This window comes from Cyprinodon variegatus, unplaced genomic scaffold (assembly GCF_000732505.1).
Source record: "Cyprinodon variegatus isolate N-32 unplaced genomic scaffold, C_variegatus-1.0 Scaffold143, whole genome shotgun sequence".
Classification (NCBI taxonomy): domain Eukaryota; kingdom Metazoa; phylum Chordata; class Actinopteri; order Cyprinodontiformes; family Cyprinodontidae; genus Cyprinodon; species Cyprinodon variegatus.
This window is the reverse complement of record NW_015150596.1, coordinates 1,043,008-1,066,649: the sequence shown is the minus strand read 5'-3', so window position 1 is coordinate 1,066,649 and position 23,642 is coordinate 1,043,008. Positions and strand designations below refer to the sequence as shown.

Genomic DNA, 23,642 nt, shown 5'->3' with positions numbered 1-23,642 from the left:
TATAAACCTTAAAGTTTAAACATATTTCTCTTCTCAGATTTCCAAAGAATTGCTTTCATGTCACACTGTTCATCGTGCATCACATGTTGTCAAGGATATGTCAGCAGTCAGATGGAAAATTCAGTGAGTGGATGGACAGAATTAAGCCAACGAGCCATAAAAAGTAGAAAAATCTCAGAATATGGTGTCAAATCAGATCGGCTGCAGCTAAAGTCGAGGTTCAGCGAGCATCACCACTTATGATGACATATCTAAATGCTGTGTGTGACCTTTGACACAAATAAGGATATTCAGAGGCCTAAAACTAAATAAATGGTGTAACTTTTGAGGGCATTGGGAGCCTGCTTATGGAAGACTGCTCACCCCAAAGCCATAATGAGCAGCTGGAATATTGAGCCAAGTGTGACAGCAATTTGCAGCTTAAAGGGTCATAATGCAGTGATTTCACACTGTCAGACTTTGGTGTGGTGTTTAACTGCCCTACAACGACCTAGAGGGTGAGCAATGCTATGTAATTAACCATTTTTATCTTAAATGGATCAAGACTAAACCCTTCTAATTTTTGCATGTGAGGAGACCATTGTACTTCGAGCTTAGTAAAAACCAGCAAGGTATTAAGCTATATCTTCTATAGTATCACATTTCTGTTTATGTATGAATTGCCCAGTGGTGCTTCTTCTTTTTAAAAGCTCCACAAATATTAAAGAAAAACCCCTTGTGCAGAAAGCCCTCAGGCCTGGATTTGACCCAAGGACCATATTGATGAAAGGAAATAGTGTTACAAAGTGCTCTACTGCTCAGCCCTATCTGCAGCTCCAATGGTGAATTGGCAGAAGAGAAATGATCAGCTCAGAGGAGGCAGATGTTGGCAGACAACCAAAGCAAAGCTCCATTAAGGTGCCATAGGCCCTGAGGCAAACCATGTTGCCCCTTTAACTTGTTTCCCATCTAACCTATAAAAAGGCCAGTTTCAGTCGAGCAGAACATTATGTGTTGGTCTGTGTTTGTGTGTTTCTGCTTTGGCATCAGAGTGAGAGCCATTTTTCCAATTACACCATTAAAGGGAGGACAGTTTGTGTCAAGAAGAGGACATTTTTTCCTGCCCTTTTTTACAAACAGTAAGGTTAAGTACTAAGGTGAAAGGTTAATGAAGGCTAAAGTTAGTCTAACAGTTTGATTAAAGATTACTCTTAGGGTAATGGCATAGAAGGAGGTGATGAACAAAAAACAAAGGAAGTCAATAGGATTTCACAAAAATCCATATAGCAAGATGAGAATATGTGTGGATGAGTTGTTCATTTTGTCAACGGATAAAAACTGTAGTCCTTCCACAGCTGGTTTTACTTACTGTATCATTAAATGGACGATGACACATCAGGTTCTCCACAAACAGGACGTATAAATGTAGATTTTTCCATGTCGGTTCAAAACAAAGCTGAACTAAGTCAATAAGTGTTTAACCTAGAAGACAGTAGAACAAAGTTAGACAGTCCTTCATTTGAAAGTTTGCTGAGAGTCAATAGATAAGGTCAGGGGTTTGTTCAAAGCCTGCCTTTATTAGAGGAGAGTGAGAAACACTCCAGAAACACCAAATTCAAAGAAAGGAGTTTTGCTGCTAAAGCTTATACATGTTCTAAGTATCAGGTGTTTGATAAATTAATTTCTTCCTACTTAGAAACACAACACGTCGTTAAAAAGCATTGTCGTCTCTAGCATGTCAAATATAAAAATCCAAGCTTTACCCTTTGTTAGGACTTAAGCCATGATATTAATACCGGGCATACAGATATTAATTTAGATCTTTGGTGTAAAAGGAATCAGCTTTCACACAATATACAAAATGAAATGAAAAACAAAATTTTGTTTTGTATTTTTTTATATACGCTCCAATCCCTGTAAACCCCCTCTCACTCCCACAGCATATACAATCCTGCCCCTGGTGGTGCTTGAGGACAATTCATGATTTTTTTTTTTTATCCTCTTTCGGGGCCGATCTCAGTCTAGCTAAATCAAAGAGGCACCATCATAGACGGCCATATACCCAGGAAAAAGAATCTGCAAAGCTAAGTGGACCTTGTGGTCTGCTTCAAAACGAAATTAATGCAAAAACAATATGCTGCAACATTTCTCTGAGTTATAGTGGACTTTCAGATGCTTGAACAGAATGGAGGTGTGGGGCACCTGGAAAAACAGAGGAGCTCCCCTGCTTGGGTCTGTCATAAGCAAAGGTTACTGGTTTTGTGAATTTAGGGACAGTGTTTTGTTTTTTTTTAAGATTTTTTTTTTTATCATTTCATATGTTTAGTGTTGCATAAGAAAAGCGAACAAGAGCTGTTGTTTATAAAGTTTCACTAATTAAGTACAAGCAGTAATTAACCCCAGCAGTATGGATTCAGAGACAATGAAAAGGTAGGGACCTTTTCATTGTCTTTCGAGGCTTCACCTTCGTTTTCCATTACTAGCCTGAATCAATATGGCTAAAAATAAAGCCAGCAGGTCCCTGATCCAGTTACATTTGCAGATCACTGCACATGCTGAGTGTCAAATCAGATGCGGCTTGCATCATCCAATCTGTGTTTATTTATGTGGAATTCAAGCTTTTTCCAGCCAAACAGTGAAAGCTCATTACAATTGGTCTCAGCCTCACTCACTACTTGCTACAAGATAAAGCTACGCTGTACTTACAGAGTGGTGCATCATTTTACACCTCAGATTACATCTACCCACCATTTTTATATATCATATAGATACACTTTTTGAAGTATTTATTCCTAACTTTTAGATTTACCAATCATAATGAATTATACTTGGATTTGATTTGATAAGTGGAAAAAATGACACATACATACATATATAAAATGGAAAATATGGACATATGGAAAATGGAATAAGAATAAATTGAAACTATTCTGAATCAGTTTTATCAGTAATTACATTTACAGAACTGCTCAGGCTTTTTTGTCTCCCTTCAGATGAAAAAAGTTAACACAAAAAACAAAAATGGCTGACTTCAGAGTCGCGGTTGTTTTAAGAGCTATTCCTTTCATTGTGGACTTTACACCAACACATCCTGCTCGTCTACAGTGTTTAGATCGACTTGTTGTGATAGAAGGGTGGTTCCCCGCAAGTTAGCGAATAAAAGAAGCCTTTCTGATGGGCCTGCTTGTTATTACTCACTTCATAAAGCAAAATATGCTCGAATTAATCAATCAATCACTTTATTTATTGTCATCTATTTACATTTTAATCCACATTTCAGTTTCAGGACAAACCGTTCATAACATAAATCAGAAAGGAGCTTATTCCTCCCTCCTTTTTATGATTGTATTACTGCCTTTTTCTGCAGGAGCTAGTGTCTTTCAGATCCTGACTGGAAGGAGTAAAGACAGAGATGTTACTCCCTGCCTCACAGCCTTTCTGAGTAAAAGTCCTGCTGTTTAACTGATGACTGCTAGACTTTGGCCCAACTGTAACTGGAAGATAATCGGGTGCAATAACAGGCAGTGATGATCCAGTTAAATGGCACTCTGCGGGAAACACAACTGGGGAAAACAATAGAGCAAACCACAATAATACTACAGCATCACTAAGATAACGGAACAGGACAGACTATAATAGAACACAATTGGCTTTGCTTTTCTGATGGCAAGTCTTCTGTTCTGTGGATTACCAGAAGGAAACGGCATGACAAAGCAAAGCTGAGAGGTAAAAGTGACACAACTAATGCTAGGTCAACTGTTGACCAGTATTTACTGCAACGTTCCTCCTCCGTCTGTCACTGACCTCCCTTCTTTACCCCTGATCTATTTTTAGCAGCAGATGCTTGCTCTCAGGGATAATATTAGAATAGATGTGGCTCAGAAGAAACACAGCAGGAACTATTCTGCAGGCGGTAAGCTGGAGGAGAGGGGTGGTGTCCTGTCACTTGGGCTGTTGTAACGAGCTCTGTCATGCTGGTTCCCTCAGAGGCTTGCTACATTTTGGCACAAACTTTTGTATTATTCATCGGCAGATTTTTGAGGTTTCAACCTGACATGTGATTTCAGCAGTTCAGTGGAGAAGGATTTGGCTCATGAGGTATTTTTTTTAGTTTACAAGCCTCATAAAGCCTGCTGTTACAATTTCAGCATTGAAAAAGCTTCTCATCCATCTATCCTCTGCACCAGCAGTCTGTGGGCAAAAGGCAAAGCACTAGCTCCAGCAATAAGGGCAAGATGGAGACACTAATTAACCTAATGGTCACTTTTTTGGACCTAGGGAAGAAGCTATAGTACCATGATTGCACAAGGAGAATATGCTGATTCCAAGCAATAAGACTTTAGGAGGGGAATTAAACAAAGCATTTTGATCAAATATAAAATGTTAAACTAATTGCAAGTCAAGCTCATTTTTTATGTCATTAAAACAGTGAAAAATCCCTCCTCTTTGATTACCAACAGCAAAAGTTAATCAGATAGCAGCTACATTTATCATTGATGGTGTAAATCCTAGAGATCAACCCACACAGTGTTTTTAAAGGATGATGCCAAAACAGATTTTTTTAGACATCAGTCTAAATGATACCTGATATATGCTGCAGATATATTAAGACCTATTCTTGGAGCCAATATTGTTTCTTTCAGTTATCATTTCAATTTGATAAAAAAAAAAAGAAACAACGATAACAGACGTTAGAAAGGTCTTAATTTAAACAAAGAAAACACACAATCCATGGACAAATAAAACAAAACATTAACTATTCATAACAAACAGAAGGGAGTGGCATTGCATGGATTCAACATGACTGTTGAATGCACTTATAAAATATATGTATGCATGTACTGTATCAGCCGATACTGATAATAGAAAAAAGCTAATATTGGCCTAACTTATCTACTGCGAATGTATCGGTCTATCTTTAATATATCCATATCTTCTTACAGTGCTTACACAGAAACAATAGAGAAGGGGGAGCCCTCCCTGTTGGATGGCAAGGAAAACTTTTATGGGACATATATCTATATGTTGGCCCTGAAGTGCAAACCACACCAAAAAATCTTTAAACACAACTACAAATGAAAACACAAACACAACAACATTCAAAAACACAATGGCATGAACTTGGAACATAAGACCTTGTGCATTGGATGATGGCACCGTTTGGGTTTTAACCGGAAGTCATTCTGCCTTTTCTGTTTAAGCATTCAATGAGTGAGACTAAGCAGAATGAGCTGCAGTTTAAAAGCCAAACAGAGCTGTGGTCCAATCAGTGAGGTCTCATGTCTCAAGGTAATGCCATTGTGTTTTTTATATGTTGTGTTTTTGAACATATTGTGTTTTTTCTTTTATTATGTTTTTCTGAATACGTTTTTGTGTTTTGGAAAATGTTGTAATTCTTAATATCTTGTTGAGTTTTTTAATTTGTAGTTGTGTTTAAAGATTTGTTTATGTGGTTTCCACCTCAGGGCCACTGTCTAGGGACCACAATGGATTTAAATACTTGACAGCCAAAGTCAAACTGAAACATTTTAAGTCTTTAGCACAGAGCAGAAAGTCTCTTCTTGCTGACAACCAACTACCCAAACTTGCCATTTAATTTGAGCATCATCATGCTTCTGAAATATCTACCAGTCCTGACTAACTAGTACAGATGCAATCAGGTTGTTTTTTTTTTACACTACCAACACAATTCATCTAGTCAGCCTTTTGTGCTTAATATGGTGCAAATTCATTCACATTGTTGGAGCAAAAAAGAAAACAAAGCAGAGGGTCTGGGTTACATACAGATGGAACAAGAGATGGATAGAACTACCACAAAAGGTAGAAGAAATACCTAAAAATATCAAGCAGTTTTCCAAGCTTTACCTTTTTCAATTTGAAGATATCCTTCGATTAAAGAAGGGACTTTGACATCTTGAATTATTTTGTCTGTGTAGTGGTACATTCAATATGCATTTAAACTAACTTTTCAGATCTATTTGTCAGTAAGGGGGCAATACATAGATGCTGTGATAGATGGGTCAGTTTGGTTTGGTTGTTAGACCCAAGTATGACATAGAAATGAAACAAACAGGTGAGTTGATCTTCCATTTTATGTCAAGCCCCTTGGCCTCCTGACCATCACCTGACACTGGGTAAATTGTTACAAAAGACCTTCACTTTTATAACACCTTTTAAAGCCAGGGGACTTTGAAGTGCTTTATAATACATTCAGTTGTTAACATTGATAATGGCATGCTACATTATAGCCACAGCTGCCCTGGGTTACACTGACAGAAGCAAGGCTGCTGTACGTACAGTACACAGACCTACACAGCATCTGACCACCATCAGTTGGCAATGTGGGTAAAGAGTCTTGATCAAGGATAAAACAACTTAGACAAGGATACACTGTCCACTGGCATAGGATACACTGTCCACTGGCATAGGATACACTGTCCCCCTATATGCTAGATGCTCACATATACTTGCCAAATGTTGCAAGGTTTGAACCACCGGCAAGGTCAGGTAATATCTAGTTGGTTTTTCCTGTAGATCTATTTACAATCCATTAATGATGATCAATTGGAGTGAAATCAAACTGTGATATTGTCATGGGAAATATTGACTTGCATTTTCATTTTATCTTGGAATATAGGGTTATAAATCCACTGTTACTATGCCCTAGGCTTTATTTTCCATAGGCTAACGTCTAGCTGTGACAAAACAAAGCAGAGTTCTGAAAACAGTTGTACTGACCTAGACATTTATTATAATTATTTTTTCTTATCTTTGCCTTTTTGCTCCTTCCAATTAACGGCTAGTTATGGGTCTCTCCTAACTTTTCTACAGTGCGTCCTGGAAAAAGGACAGTAGGGGGAGCCTGAGAGTAGATGTTATTTAGCTTTGCTTTAAATGAGAAGTCCGATCAGCAAGCATAAATTTTGTTGTGGTCACTGAGTCCGGGAATGGCCATTTTTGCCCAAATATAGTAACACCTCCTTCCTGACATCTTCCGACAGTGACGTCACAGTGCGGTAAGCCTAGCGCCATTCTCTGTGTTATACAAGCAAAATCAATGGGAGCTGCTAGACATGCCTGCAATCAACAACAATTAATTAAGATTTCGAGAAGACTTCACTATTGAAATTCACGAGAGCTATAGTTAAAGTGACAATACCCATGTGCATGGTAGTTGGATCTTGTAATGCGTCAAGTAAAAACAAATTAATTTTTTCTCTTTTCCAATTTATGAACCACCACGGGTTCGTCGTTGGATTGCCCACTTGAAGAGGAAGTATTTGCCATCGAATATCTGGCCAGAGAAAAAAGATGTCATTAATCCATTACTTTCTGCTTCGCATAGTGCACTTGTCTTCAACATCATGGATATTAGCAAGTTGTGACAAACACCAGATACAGCATTGGGACTTGCTCAAGAGTCTATGCTACACCATGACGTCACAAACCGGTACAGTAGGTGGCAGTAGTGTTCTTTGACAAACAAGGATGTCTCCAGTAAAGCACATTCAAATGAAATTACACTTAATTAAAAACACTTTGAATCATCATTTTTTGAAAAGTAAGTAATAATTGTATGCTTCCAGCACTTTCAGAAGTTTGTATTCTGAATGTCACCAGACTTTTGCTTTAAGAATAGCACGAGGAGCACAGTTAGCAGTACCAACTAAACATCAGTCTATTTCTGGCTTCTCTAGGGAAGACACCCTTCTCTTAAAGTTGCCAAATCCAGCAGGGTCCAGAACAAAGAGAGATTAAAAGATGATTTGCCTAATAGATTCAGCACACCTGATGTATGACAAAGTTAGTTATTTTTTATTATAACAGATTCTGACCAAAGTAGGTAGAAATTCAGTAAACAACTTCTTGAAGTGACAACCTCTTTTTAGATTATAGCTCTAGTTTATAGTTTATACTGTTTTCTTTTAAATATCTTCCTATAATAAAATACAGTTATTATTAAACTCCTCAATTATTTGAAATCATTGATACATAGTTTATTATTTCGGTAATTAAAGAAAACATTCAATAAAGGACTTTAGTGCCTCAGAAGAAGGAAGAGCAACTGATCTTTGCACTTTAAAAACAGGAGCTAACCTTTGGATAGAAAACCAGGAGTGTTCAGCTTATTCTAAGGGCTTGATATGTGGTCCTCTGTAGATAGAATATAATTTACCTTTGCTCATTTGTTTTCATTATCTCGCATGTTAAATATCCCAAACACATTGATCTTGTACATTGTTTCAGTTTTATCTGCTTTCGCTTTGGCAAGTAACGAGATGAAAGTGGGTATTGGGGTGGGGGTGACACTAGCATATTTCACTCTTCACACCTTGGCCTTTTATCCCCTTCATTCCTCGGCATCCAGTAATAATACCCCCCTCTCTGCCGCTCCCCACATCCCTCCATCCAGCGAGCTCAATGACAACCAAAGGTCACATTGTCCATCCTTTTATTTACAAAAACCCTGCTGCCTCCATCTGTGTCCATGAAGGATCTGATGAGGCTTTGATGGTGCATCAACAGACAGGCTGGGGGGGGTGACTATGCAGTGTGGGTGTTTGAATACGGGCACTTAAACAGAGGACAGTCCAGCTGCATGCTGCACATAATGGAAGCTGACAGAACAGACATTTGAAGGGGTGACCATTCTATAGTTTGGCAGCAGTTTGAAGTCAGTCTGTTGGATCTTAGTCTTTGTGATGAATGGGGGGAAGGCTCTAAATCATATGTTTATGTTTGAGGACACATTTTTGGACTGCATGAAATTTGTCTTGCTGATCAAAAAGGTGTTTTTTGTTCAGGATCAGTTGGCTCATAATCAGCTGGCTTATTATCTTTGCAAACAGGTATGATATTCTTATTCACACCATCAATAATAATATTCTTGCTCCTGCTGTAGGAATCTCATAAAGGTCCATGTCTGATTGTGTCTTCATCAAACCCTAACTGTCATGATCTTCCCTCTGTTGTGATAACAGACCCCAGCTGGCTGCCATATTACTCAGCGTTTGAAGCTGAGCCGCTTTGGTTTAATCACCTGGACCAGTGGAAACATTAACTTTCTAAAACACGCTCCTTATCATATCTTAAATAACAGTACAAAGACAGTAAAGAGGGAGGATTTTGAGGTGTATTTTTTTGGTATACTTCACCTAGAACTTGGCAAATCCTGTCATCATTTTATCCAAATGAGGCAATAAGCTATCAGGGGCAGTTTGTGGCTCAGTGATATGCCTCTGCTTCATAAAATTGTAGATTATTGGAGAAAGGAGCTTTGGTTGAAGTAGTTCTTTGACTTTTAAGAGCTATACTTTAATGATGCGCTGAGTCACTGGAACAGATTTGAATGTTAAGGATAAAAAAGCTGGACTCCACCGGGGTCTCAGGTATCTGGCTGGTTCTTGAAAGCGTCTTAGACTCAAATGGATCTGATTCATCACACAAAGGTTTTTTTTTTTTTTTTAAAGATAGTGCTCAATACATGTTTTAAACTTTTTTTTTTCTCATTGTAACCTTGTGTGTTTCAGCATTTGCTTCCATTTGATTCTCACTTTCCTGCTGGCACACGCAAATTTCCCCACTGAGGAACAATAAAGGTTAATTCTATTCTTCTAAAGCTTTTCATTTCATTGAGATTGCACATGCTAGTAAGTAAGTGAGGCTGTTATACAGTCCAGGCCTTGTAGACAGCTTTGCTCTTAATGACTCATAATATTATAACACTCAGGTTTGATGTATAGGGACATGATAAATGATGTGTCACAGAAGCAGATGTATGATAGAACTAAAAGTAATCTGGTGCTCCAAAGTTTCATGACCTGGTTTAAAATAAAGGTGGTGAAAACAATGCATACGTTCTAGAGCGATTAGTAATCTTTCTTTGCTTTCCTCTATCTAAAAAAAACATGTCTCCATCTTTTAATTGCAGGTTTGGTGATGTGGACCCCCCTATTGCTTACAAACATATGTTACAAACAGCTCATCAAAAAGCCAATGCCTTAAAGCATAGGTAGGGAAAATCTGTGAAACGTTTACTGATACGGTTTACAACTACTGGATGTTTCAAAGAGTCTTGAAAGTTAAGGTCTACTCCTCCCAAAGGATTCCTGATGTTTCTGACCATCCCTTAGAAATATTCTTTCAACTGAGGACATAACATGAGCTTCTTTATCAAACTGCAAATATCAGCTTTAATGCAAACAAGCCATAAAATCTCTGTCAATGTTCCGCTTTGTATCTTGGAGCCCCGTTTACTGAGATGATGCTGATGCTGAACATCTACAGTTCTTCAACTGATCCGGCCGGTCTTAAAACTACCCTCAAGTCTTGAATCCAAACTTTCCTGAAAACCATGCAAGAATGTGACTAAAAACAGTGAAAGAAAATACCAACAACTGGGTTTAATCAGAAGAACTCTGATAAGGAACTAAAAGGATCTGGTCCTGGAAGCTTTCTTTTGGTAAGACGACAAATAACGATTTACAAGAAGAAATCAGATTTTATGACCAGGAAACTTTGTCTTATAGGTGGCAAAACTATACCCTTTGTGGTAAAACTACCCTTTGTGATATAGAGGGTAAAACTATACACTGTAGGCAGTGGCACCTACAGAAATGTTTCATAGGGGTGGGCCAGATGAGGCCACTAAAAGTGTTGGGGTGGCAAACTGAAACTAAATGCCATAATTTCAGGGTTTAAATCTACTATTGTGGTAAAACCTGCCTGTAGAAATCCTAAAGAATGAACTAAACACTAGAGTTGCATCAATGCCATTTTTGGGCACCGAATACGATACCCGATACCTGGCTGTGCAGTATTGGCCAATACCGATACCATCTGTTTGAAATTGATATGTGTGTGTATATATATAGAACTGTATACTACTTGGATATAAAATAATTGCCATCATGGCTTTGTCAACCTGCTGCCTACCTTTGTGAGGCAGGAAAAAGACTGAGTGAATCCAGTAGAACTTTTTATTGCCTACCTGGAATGGGTGACAATAGTTGAATAAACTTTTGGCTCTCAAAATGGTATTGGTGCCCTATTTGTTCGTACTCGCCCATACCGATACCACCATTTTAATATTCAATTCAATTTAATTAAATTCAGCTTATATATATATATAGCGCCAAGGCACTTTACAGTTTTCTATCTAAGGAAAACAACTTGATTACATCAACTCATTGACTCGAATGCAATCCCTCACACTAAGCATGCTTGTAGCGACAATGGAGAGAAGGAAACTCAATTTTTTTCAGGAAGAAACCTCCAGCAGAACCAGGCTCAGTGTGAGCGGCCATCTGCCGAGGCCGACTGAGGTTCAAGGATACAGAAGTAAAGATACAAAAAGCAGCTGTAAAAGGCGGCTCGGTACAGGAAACACACAGCCAGGCAGACGAGCTCCGAGCCAACTCCCATGTCAGAGGATGAAGAGAGCACATCCAGTTAGTCACAGTCAGAGAAACAGGACAACACTGGAAGACAGGCTGATCCCCAACATTTACAAACAAATGTGTTGATGGCAGCAGCACAGCTGATATTTCTCTCTCTCTCTCTCTCTATTCTAGTGCGGTTTCGGGGCCCTGCCCGATACTGGTATCGGTATCGGTGCAACACTACTAAACACCTACTCATACCTTGGTTTATTTTGTGATTATTAAAGTTACGTCGCTGGCTGTGCATAATGGGATGAAATGCTAAACTGATGGTACTACAATTTACCCTGGCGAGTAGGGTGGCCCGGGCATTGCAAGGTGCAGTGGCCACCGCTGGTGGCGCCACTGCCTTTAGGTGAGTTGACTATTGACCACAAAGTTGAGTTACAACTCCTGGCCAGTCGCTTCTTGGAATAACCAAGTGGATAATATGTAGCTCCAAGATTGCATGCTATGAAGACACCGCCTCAGTCAATCCAACAGATCAGCTCAACTGATGTTTCTGAACAAAGATGATGCAACTGATTAATTTACAATAAATGTATTGCCTGTGGTTGGGATGCTTTAACACAGCAGCCAATAACAGAGGACGCGGTGGCAGCAGTTTGCACGTTTGACTTTGTAGGGTTGACCTACATGCGCAGAGCGTCTCAGGATCACACCTGGGTTTACTGAGCCAGGTTCTGAGTCATCACGGAGCCTCCCTCTCATAACCCGGAGTGTCAGTGCATGTTGGGTGGGGGGGTCACTCTGCATCTTCAATATATCACGTCGCTCCATGACGCACAGTGGAGAGAAAGGACGAGAGTAGGATGGAGGGAGGAAGGAGGGAAAGAAAGGGTAAGAGCGGGTGGAAGATGGAAGGAGAATGGGGGGGGCTCAGACGCCTAACATGAAATGACCTTAGCAGCGGAGGTCTCTCTGCATCCCTCCCTCTTTCTCCTTGTCTGACACACAGAAGCGCGCACGTTTGCCGCGTGTCCGGTGTCATCCATGTGGAGAGGAAAACGTCAGCGGTGTCTTATTGCGCTCACATCCCTCCGCCTGTCTGTCCAGCCTCTCCCCTCCGCTCAAACACCCCAAAACACACCAACACACACTCAGCCATTCCTGCAGTGAACTCTGGATTCACTGGATCCTGAAAAAATACAGAAAAGAGTCTCATTGGAAGCCCCAACTCTCTGCAAAGCAACTCCAGGAATAGGCTGCACGTGCACCTGAGTTCTTCAACAACGCATTCCTCTGCCTCCCCATCCATCCATCCATCCATCCATCCATCCATCCATCCATCCATCCATCCATCCATCCATCCATCCATCCATCCACATGGCAGAACAGAAAGCGGCGTGTCCTTACTGATCGTCCTGGATCCTATGCAGCCCATGTTGTCTTATAGAGGCTCGTGCAGCTCTGGGAGAATCAGATCCATCCGCCCAGCAGGCATTTCTCCGCTGTTCTCCCCTCTGCTTCTCCTCTTCTCTCCACTCTTGTCTCCCTCACTGTCCTTCTCTCCTCTCTATGTGAGAAACAGAGGCTGTGTGTGCGTGTCATCCGCTCCCTCTCTCCCCCGTCTCCCTCTCCGTACACTCCCCACAACACACACACACACACACATACCGGTGTCATAGTCTTCTACCTCCCCTTTCCCCAGTGACAAGTATAGGCGTTTGTTGAAAAAAAATTATATATATATATATATGTATAGAAAAGTTATGTTATAGAATGTTCTAATCCATAAGTTTAACGTTTATTTTAAAAATAATTAACAAAGGAACTCAATGAATATCAGCTGACAATCCACAAGCTCCCAATTATGCTGGTGAAGATTCCCAGTCGTTCAGGTCAGTCCTTCCAAAAAAAGAAAGTTACAAACATTCCACTGGACTTTGTTTCCATGTTTGAAAACGTTTCACTTCCCATCCGGGAAGCTTTTTCAGTTCAAATTGTCACGAATAGCATTGAGTTCTCAATTATCTCAATTATCATGTACATGCACAAAAAAAATAAGTAGCAGGCTTTAGTAAGTGGAAAGCTTCGATAAAAGAAAAATAAAAAGTTTGTAAACTGCTTGGGCGCATGAGAATCAGTGATTGCCCTTTAAGTATATGAGTTATCCAGCAATAACACTAAAATTGACCATCAGTTTATGAATAAGTGACAGCATCTCAATATTGTCAATAACATAAAATAAAGGGGCCAATGTAAAAACACCAGTGTTCCCCTTTAAATTTTATTTAAGTTTAAATCAGCTAAACTCATAGCTAAATCACTGACAATAATATAAAGCCAATATATATATTTTGTTTTAAAATATATGAATATAAAGAGCATGATTGCCCAAATAAGGAGAAAAATCCTAGAAGAATTCTTAACAGTTTAGCTGAAATGTAACCATGATTGAACCTGCTTACAACATAAACCTCATTATTGAATAAAGACTCAGCTTTTGAATTTTCCCTAAACAAATTCAATGTTTTAGTTGGAACTTGAATAGCTTTTATGCAACCTCTCATTTAAAAGGATTCACTGATTGCTGCAGCTGATATTAGGATTTAGACGGACAACTGCATGTGTGCAAAGTGCACTTTGCAGTGTGATAAACATTTTTAAGCAGTGATAGCAGAATAAAGTGAGCGTTCTGTTCAGATGTTTTATTTTGAACAGACCACAGTCTTTGACCCATGCCTCCACTTCTATGATGCGTCAAAGTCACTGACTGTCAAAGGGGTCTATGACCTAGTGTCTGTGCCACTGTCCAGCAGTCTGACTGTTTGTTGTCAAGGCAACCTGAATGGGTGCCGGGTTGAATGGGTTCTCTGTCTGGGCCCAGGCCAGATAACAAAGGGAACATAAACTGGTATATTGGACTTTTACACTCAGCATCAGCCCTTCTAAAGCAATCAGCCAAAGAACTCTGTTATAATAGATAGAATAACACCTCAAGATGCTTTGTTACTTTAAAAACTAGGTTTAAAAATGTCCTTCTTGGCAAAGCTTATAGTTAGAGTGGCTCAGGTTATCTTGAGCTATGTCTATAGTTATGCTGCTATAGGCTTAGATTGCTGGAGGACATAGGAACCACTTTCCATCATTCTGCCTCATACTACTATTCCTGAATTCTGCATTATTTGTAAGTTCAACCCTTGACTTTATGTCCTCTCTGTTATTTCTCACCTTAATAGCTTCATCTACCCTGACACTCTGTTGAGCTGTAACACCATTCAGGCAGGAAGCACCAGCTGGGCTTGTGCTGTCAAAATCCTTTACTATAGGTCAGGCGTCCCCAAAGTTGGTTCTCGAGGGTCGCCGTCCTGCAGGTTTCCGTGGTTTCCCTGCTCCAGCACAGCTGATTTACATTGATAGTTGATTAACATGCTTTTGCTGAACTGCAATCATCAGAATCAGCTGTGCTAAAGCAGAGAAACCTCTAAAACCTGCAATACAGCATCCCTCGAGAACCGAATTTGGTGATGCCTGTTATAGATGATAGAGTCTTGCCTATTTTCCACAAACTGAATATGCTATCTGTTATACTTTTTTTTAATGAAAACTGGCTGAGACCTTGTCGGCTCAACTGTTCTCCTCCATAGCGAGCCACCTGTCAGGCTAGTTTACTATTACTTTTTCTAACATAGAAAGTATTTAAGGATCAGCAGTTCAATTACATTGGCCATTTACACTGAACCTGTTTCTTCTCGAGGTTTACTTCTGTTAAGAGGGAGTTTTCTCCCAATCCAGTGTCACTGCATGCACTGTTATGGCTCTTCCCATTTGTTGTGACTCTGAGTTTTCTGTTATCACCTTTTTTTATTTTTCATGATATTCAAGCATTCTTTAGTTACTCTCTGTTGCCCCCTTGTGATTGTTTTCTTTCCCCTTGGATTCCCTCTTGCCAGTTCCACCCACACCTGCTCCTTATTCAGCTCATTAGTCCATCCTTTGTTCTGTTCTCCTTAAATACTCCACCTCTGCAGTCACTCAGTGCTGGTTCCTTCTCAATGCTGTACTCGTCTACTCAGCTCATCTCCCTGTGGCTCCTCAGGCTCGTATTTTCCCCTCATGTTTCCATGGTTTTTGGTCTGTTAAACTTTTTAGTTAGATTTCTGGATTAGTACCTCTGTTTCCTTGGTTCTTCAATTAAACCTGTCAGAACAAATCTCTGCTTCACTCGGCTCTGCATCTGGGCCCTTAAGCAACCTTACCACCCATTGTTGACATGCACGCTCAGTCAGAGGGATTGCTGGCGTGTAAACGAAACAATGCAAGTGAATTTCAGCTGTCTCTAAATGTTTATCCAGGAAGAGTGAACCCCGCAAAATCAGTGACTGGATGCAGTCAGTGGGGTTCCTTAGATTGAACACTTTTAATCAGTTTATATGCTTTGATTGAATTGTATATTTATGGTTTCTTGGTATGATATGTGTTGTAAATTGGTGCTATTTAAACAAACTGAATTGAGTAAAAATAAATAGAGTAACAGGTTAAAAGAATAACTTATGATCAAGATGCTCTTTAGAATTATAGTCTCAGAATCATTGGCTGTTTTTTTTCCTGTGTATTTTAGTAATGAAGTAAAAAACTAAGCGACATCTTGCACAGACTGAACTGGGGGACTCAGCAGGCTCATAAAGCTGGTTACAGACTGCATTACAGAAGAAATTTCCTCCACAAGTTTACTATTATTACACTAAAATCAGTAGTACGCCTTGTGCTAAAAATAAGGTTAAAATGAACTTTTTTTAAAGCCTACTTGCATTCCCAAATCCGTTTCTTCATGTCTGAGTGTACAGCACATATAAATATAGCTGGTTGGGCAGGTCAGTTAATGGCTAAAGGACAGTTCATGTTTTACTCCGTAAAAATTCAAAAAATATCCACTGGACTTGGTTTCCAAGATTTGAAGACGTTTCACCACCTCTCCAGGAAGTTTTCTCAATTCGAGAAAGCTGAATTGAATTTTTACGGAATGACTATGACCTGGATTACTGAGAACCTTCATCTTCAAATTTTATTGTAGACTCCATTCTACTAAAGTCTTTTAGCGGAGTGTTTTTTCCTTATTTTTTAATAGATTCATCCACTCATTTAAACAATTCATATTAAACACATCAGCTCAGCTCCCACAGTGCCCTGCATTACTCCTGGATGTATATTTATCATCCCTGGGGATCTGAAAGTTTATTCCAGTCGAGTAACACTGAGCAAGTGTTGATATGAGCAATATCTGATGCATGTAATATGTATGACGCTGCAGTCTGCTCAACTCTGCAGCTGAGCTCTCTACTTATTCCTTTCTCTCGTTCTCTAACAAGCTGCTACCCTCCTTCAAACAACCCTGCCTTCGTCTTTTCTCTGCCTCCCCAGCTTCCCCTCTTCATCTAACACAAAATGAAAACACACGATTCAGCTGCTGAGATCCAGTGAGTAAAGACGTCTGCTGCTCCCGATTCCATTAACTCAGATCTCCATTTCAGACGGGGAGCAGAAGCACACCTCTTGACTTCACACTCAATAAATTCACACAAATGAGCTGCAGATGTATGGCACAAGCTCTTAGAATAAAATTTCATGCAAGAAAACAATGGTTATAACAGTTCAAATTACATTTTCTATTGTTTATCTGCTCTTTTAACAACATTTGCATATTGAGTAACAACAAGAACAGTACGATTATTAGTGTTTCTAAATTTTCATTAGTTGTGTGTGTGTGGGTGTGTTTACATGGTTGTGTGTCAGGCTCAGAACAGTAGAATCCAGTATTCAAGGTGGACAAACAGATTTCTCAAAATGTTTTTTGGAAACTGAACCTAAACATGTGAGTCACTAACCTGGTCTTATAGTTTAGTCAGAGCCTAGAGGTCATTCACCCATTCACGCACACATTCACACACTGATGGTGGCAAGCTACATTGTAGTCACAGCTGCCCTGGGGCTCACTGACAGAAGCGGGTCAAAGACATTCTCAGTTGTCAAAGCCTGGAGGTCAGAGATCAAGCGAGTTGCCATGGGTGAATTCAGGACAGAGTTGGGTAAGAGTTCCAGGTATGGTACACAGACAGGCATAGATCCAGCAGAAGTCAGAGGACAGGTCAGGAAAACCAATCAGACTGGGACAGGCAGGCTCAGAGGTCGAAAGGCAAAATGGATCAGGGAGTTGGAACACAGGTACTCTAGAATACTTCTCACCAACGGTTTGTGAATAATCTGCCATTGATGACTGATCTAAAGGCTGGATAAATAGAGACTAGTACAGGTGGATCAGATAAGCAGGTAATGATAACTGGGCAGAACTAAGCAGGTGTGTGAAGTGAGTAATAAGACCAGACATCAGTGCCAAGATCATGACAGTTGTGGGTCTCTTCTCTTTTGCCTTGCAACAGACTGGTGACCTCTCCAGGGTGTACCACAGCTTTTGTTCAAAGACTGTTGGGGAAAGGCAATGGCTCCAAGGTGACCCTGACGGATACATTTGAGAAAGGTATGAAATGAAACTCAACTAATACTCAATGAACATGACAGGTAATTACTGATCTTTGCCAAGAAAAAAATTATCAGAAGAAGCATTTGAAGAACTCACAGGCTCTATCCAAATACATCAAGTTGTAGCCTTCAGCTCCTGTTCGTAGCTCTTCTTCCCTCACATATCATCAGGTCAATAAAAAGAACATAATTGTGGGTAGGAAAGAAACTTTGGACAGCAGAGGGAGATCCAGACACCCTTCAGTCTTCATCCATCCATCTTCTCCTGCTTATCCATCAGACTTGTGTTTGGGCTGGTGCCTTTCCCCAGCAGTGTATGGGCCAAAGGCGCTGGTCACCCTGCAAAGGTTACCAGTCTGTTGCAAGGTGTCCTTTAGCTTAAAAAACTGGGACTACATTGCAAGTTACACAAATTTATTGAATGGTTGAAGCTTTCCATTATAAAACCCAAAACATATGATGACCTATACATTTTCATGTGTTACACAGAATACCTGTGAAGAAAAAAAGTATTTTTGTTGAACTCGGTCTGATTCATCCAATTTGAATGGACCTTCTGAAAGTTTCCTTTTCCCTTTATGAGTGACTGACCAATCAGGCCCGACAGCTTGATTCTTACAGTTCCTTTATCGTCAGTGAGAATTTGACAGATTTCCTGTCCTTGACATCATTGAATAGAGACACAAACTCATAATCAAGACCTAAGTAAATTACAGACCTCAACACACTCACGGTTCAAAGCCCAGACTGCAGGAGGCCTTTTAGTTCTACTTTGTCTAGAAACGAGGTCTTGTTAGCATTGCTTCATTTTGTTCTTGTCTTCTTATAAATATAAAATAAATGTATAATTAAAGAAGTAAAGGAGGCTTTTTGAAACACCAGCCATATACTACTTTGGCACTCTACAGATCTTTCTAATGACTGAAATAAAACCATCATTTATTTAATTCATCATCATCAATTTAATTCACCTTTGGGCTTAATAATAAAGTATTTTTGAATTTGAATTGAATTTTCTAGTATAGACTACCTGTTTTTAAAGAACCAATGATCCTAACAGATCTGATTTCACAGCTCTACACTGTAAAGAGCCAAGACTGAAACAATTGGTTGAATTAATCATAATTGATCTATCAACATAATTGTCAGCAATTTTTTTTAATCAGATAATCATTAGCTGGAGTGAGCAGACTATAATACAGGACATTTGCCGAATGAACAACCCACTTAGAGCAGCAATTAGGCCTAAGCTGTACAATAATTATAAACATGTTGTATTTAGGATGAAATACCTTCTTTGCTTGCAATAAGCTCCATCTAGAAATCCTTGAGTTTGATCATTTTAGCTTCACCTGATTCAAATTCTGTTTGCAAAAAAAAAGATTATTTTGAAAAATGGAAGTTGCATAAAAAAACACAACAAAAACAATAAGGAATCCATAGCAATCATTTCATTCAATTATTAAATAAAAAAAAGCCTTAAAAAACATTGTCTGAGTTTATTTCTAAAACCACTTTGATGCTCTTACTGGGAACCATGGACAGACAGTCTTCAAGGCTTAAGACTAGAGAGCCTTCCCTGGTAATGAGTGCACCACTGTTCACTACTGATCAGGTATAAGAGTGCATTAGCACACATCATGGTGGCTTCTCACATTTAGGGAAAGTCTACTATTGCTAGTGTGAATCACAGAGAGGAGTTTGCAGTTAGAGGCAGATAAAACTAAGGCTTGATGACTGTATTTAATAATTACATTACATTCTACTTCTGCAGGATTCCTTTCATGATACCTGTTGCTGAAAATGTTATATAACTAGAATAGCTTTTAGGAGACTAAGCAAACACAGCAGTGTCAATATCCCCGTCATCTTTCTTGAAGTCCAGCTCACAGCCCAGCAGCAGCAATTCCTGCAACAGGAAGAATATTCAATGAGACTTAGGAAGATGCATTATGGTTATATGAATAATAATAATAATAATAATAATAATAATAATAATAATAATAATAATAATAATAATAATAATAATAATAATAATAATAATAATAATGAAATGGGTATTAATCATCACTACCAGTAGTACCAATTAGTTAATTGCACAGCTTCACATTTTCAAGTCCCCTGTAATAAGATAACAAAGTAAACCTTGTTTAAAAAAATGTCCTGGCAACCGTCATGATGAAATAGAGCTGTACTGCAGCTCTGAAAGGACTATGCAACCCCATATGCTTTATGAAGGTCCTGGGTATTTATGGAGTTAGGCGTGCATTCTTTTTATTTTTTTTTTTTGGTTCGACGTCATTCTGGAGCATCAGCTGTTTTTCACTTCATACCTCCATGCTTGCACACTGAAAACAGGAGCTGAGATCATTCATGTGTGATTTTTTATCAGTTGACAACAATACAGTCATAGCAACCACTCCTCCATTATACTGAGCTGTAGGATTCAGAACAAAGGAGCACAGAGAGTGAGAGGGAAGAAATCAGATCTGAAAAGGTAAGTCTAAGAAAGGTTCACCAACCTGCAACGGCCTAAGGAGTAGTGGCATGGTCTAAAAATGTTCTGCTAATATCCATTTTTTCTTTTTTAGTTTCATTAGAAATTTTAAAGTGTTGAATAATGATTTGGCATTAAGAGTATTTGGAAACAACAGTATCTAATTTACAAGCAACAGTTAAAAGCAGGTCATCTCAATATCTGGGGTATAGATCTCTAAATAAATCTTACTAAGATATTTATTGTGCAAAATATGAACTGGATGTGTTTTTATATAATCAGAATTGCCACAAAATAATGTAATTTTAAATGACTTTTGAAATTTTGGGATGAATGAAAAAGCAAAGTTACATCTTTCTTCAAGGGTAAAATCCCGAACCTGTTGGCTAGGTAGATCTGATAGTGGTTTTAATTTTGGTTTGGGTGAACTATCTAGCTATACAAAAAAATAAAAAATACATTTGTATCAAGTAGCCCTTTGTGTCACTCTTTCTGTAACAGCTTTTCCCCCACTGCCATTGGACTGCTGAAATAGAACTCTGCTCAAAAATGTTTTGTACTGCATTTTGCACCATATATATTTGTTTGTTTTTGCACTGCTCTGAACTTCCACATCAATGCCTTTTGCACCATGTTTTTTTTCTCCCACACTATTTACATTTGATCACAGCTGCACTTTATGAAATGGAAATGCTCCTTTTCACTGCTAAGCTGCTGCTCATTTATTGTCTGAAAGCTGTATCAATGAAATTTCATTTTGTTTACACTCTGTGTATACAAAATGACAACAAAGTTGTCTAAGTCTAAGTGTTTTTAAAGCAGATCTTATGGTCTAAAAGGGTGATGACCCCTGCTCTAAAGAGTTTTGCTAGGATAGTTAAGGGAGAAAAACATTCAATATTTCTCAAACCCTTTTTCTTTTCCCACTTAACACATATTAGACAAATTAACCTGACCCAAATATTTTGAAAGGTGCTACAACTCAAATAAAAAAAGTAATGTTTATAATGTAATGTAATGATATTTTGAACAGTCAGTGTGTTTGTTTCTGTACAGTATTTTCAGAGCAATTAATGGTTGCTCCGATTCAAGCATCTCCATTGAATTTGTTCAATTGGTGGAAATGCAAATTTGTATTGCGTTAGGTACATCAGTTGCATCTCCTGGGGGCTAAGTGCCCCATTAATTTAAACCCTGGTGATGTCTTTGCTGTAGATTCATGTAAATTGTGTTTATTACTAATCTCTGTACGGTGCTGCTATATTCCTATCTTTGTAATTGAGTAAATATTCACATTAGATCATTTTAATATAAAGCTGATTCCCTTTGTCCTCTGATTTTAGTTAAATAGGTAGAACTTCCAGTGCAGCCTATGTTTTCAAATGTCTTTTACCTCAAACAAAGCAAACGTTTGAGGAGCTAAACATCTGTTTCTAATCAGAGAACGGTTTCTCCAAGGAGGTTTAAGTACATTTTGATGTTACCAGAGAAATGTTTAGTTGATTGATTTTGTCTGCTGAATGTTGTTCATGTTCTCCCCGCTGCTCTGTATTGCAGAAATTCAAACTCATCCCTTGCTGAATATCAGCTGCTTTTGATCTTATTTAGTATGGATTTTATTTGCTGTGTGTGTTAGTTTCTTTATAATTAGGGGTTTCTGGGAAAAGTAAGTTTTTTTCAAATTTTTCAAGAAATCATCTCTGCCTCTCTGTCTCTGCATCTGGGTCCTCAACAACTATCCACTAACCCTGAAACAGGGGGACAAATAAACACAAACTAAACATATACTAATACTTGCAGCCAGCTTAGATAAACAAATAAACTGAGCCATCATGCTTTAGGGCCATCTGAGGAAGCCTGAGGAGCAGGAGAGAAACCATGCATGCACAATGAGAATGTTCAAACTTGCAGAAAGACCCATCCAGGGCCTTATATAGCTGCAAACAAAGAGGGCTATAAACGGTATGGTGTTTTTGGGGTGATTTGCATTGCCATTTCATCTTCAACAATGACGTGTATTATGGCATCAAAAGAGTTTAAATTTGGTCTCATATGACCAGACTATTTTCTCCCAGTGTTTTACAGGCTTGTCTGAATGTTGTGCAGCAAACATTAAACGAGCTTCAACATGCTTTTTTTTCCCAACAGTGCAGTATTGCATGGTGAGCATGAAAACAGGCAATGGTGATGAAGTGCATTAATTATTGTGTTCTTTGAAAAAATTTAATCTTTTATTTTCAAGTATTTCTGAAGCCCTCAACATGTGGTCTTTGGCTCTTGGGCAACTCTTCTGATAATTATTTCCACTCATTTGTCAGAAATCTTGCAAGGAGCACCTGGTATTTGTCGGTTTATGGTGGTCGGTTTACTTTTTATATTTTATATCCATATTTTTATCCTAAGTGTATATATTAGTCTATTTTATTGCATGCCTTACACCCACAGTGTTTTAGATATTTTTATAATTTTATTTACCTATTCTATATTATATGTTTCATGTTGCACGATTGTACCATAAAAAAAAATCCTAGTTTGTGAACTCCTTCACTAACAATGGCAATAAACCTGATTCTGATTCTGATTCTGAGATGATGATATTTCCACTTCAGGATTATGGCCCCAACAGCGCTCGCTGGAACATTCAGAAATTTAGAAATCCTTCTGTAAACAATGTCATCATTATTTGCAACAATAAGGTTGCAAAGGTCTTGAGAAAGCCCTTTACTTTTCCTCCTCATAAGATGTTTCTTGTGTGATATCAGAGACAACCTTTTAGAGGCCATCATTTGGGACTGAACCAATTTAAATTATTTTTGGGACATGACTGCTTTCTAATTACTGAGAGATTTCAGCTGCTGTCTTGGATGTCCATGCCTTTTTAGACCTTCCTTTCTTCACGTGTTCAATACTTTTTTCTGGACATTTTTCTGGACATTTCTGGACATCTATTGTTTGATTTCTTTGATTTCGTATGTGTGGAATGCATGGATCTAGTGAAAATATCATGTCAATAGCACCTCTAGAAATATATTTACTGAGAAAAATAGTGGCGTGTAAATATTTAAAAGGTTAATTAAGACCAAGAAGTAAGGCTAACTGCTAAATTAATTTGTGTGTTCCTTACCTGTCTAGGAGAGCAGGTAACCATCAGATAGCTGGGCTAAAAATGACCAAGAAAGAAGGAATGACCTAGCTTTGGGTATAAGAATTTGAAGCTATTGTAAATCCAAGAGGTCCCGGTCCAG

General features: G+C 38.7%; 1 protein-coding gene across 6 annotated transcripts in view; it reads right to left on the bottom strand.

Annotated features, from left to right (window-relative positions):
* The window catches only part of LOC107086117 (protein FAM131B-like), a 56,535-nt gene extending 43,580 nt beyond the window's left edge, over window positions 1-12,955 (bottom strand). For 4 of the 6 annotated variants that reach the window (XM_015376873.1, XM_015376872.1, XM_015376871.1 and 1 more), the window contains exon 1: window positions 12,777-12,955. In XM_015376873.1, the coding sequence (XP_015232359.1) occupies window positions 12,777-12,804 (28 nt within the window). In that variant the 5' untranslated portion in view covers window positions 12,805-12,955. The remainder of the gene's footprint in view (window positions 1-12,776) is intronic. The other 2 variants (XM_015376870.1, XM_015376868.1) reach the window with 1 other exon arrangement.
* Between the last annotated feature and the right edge of the window lie 10,687 nt (window positions 12,956-23,642).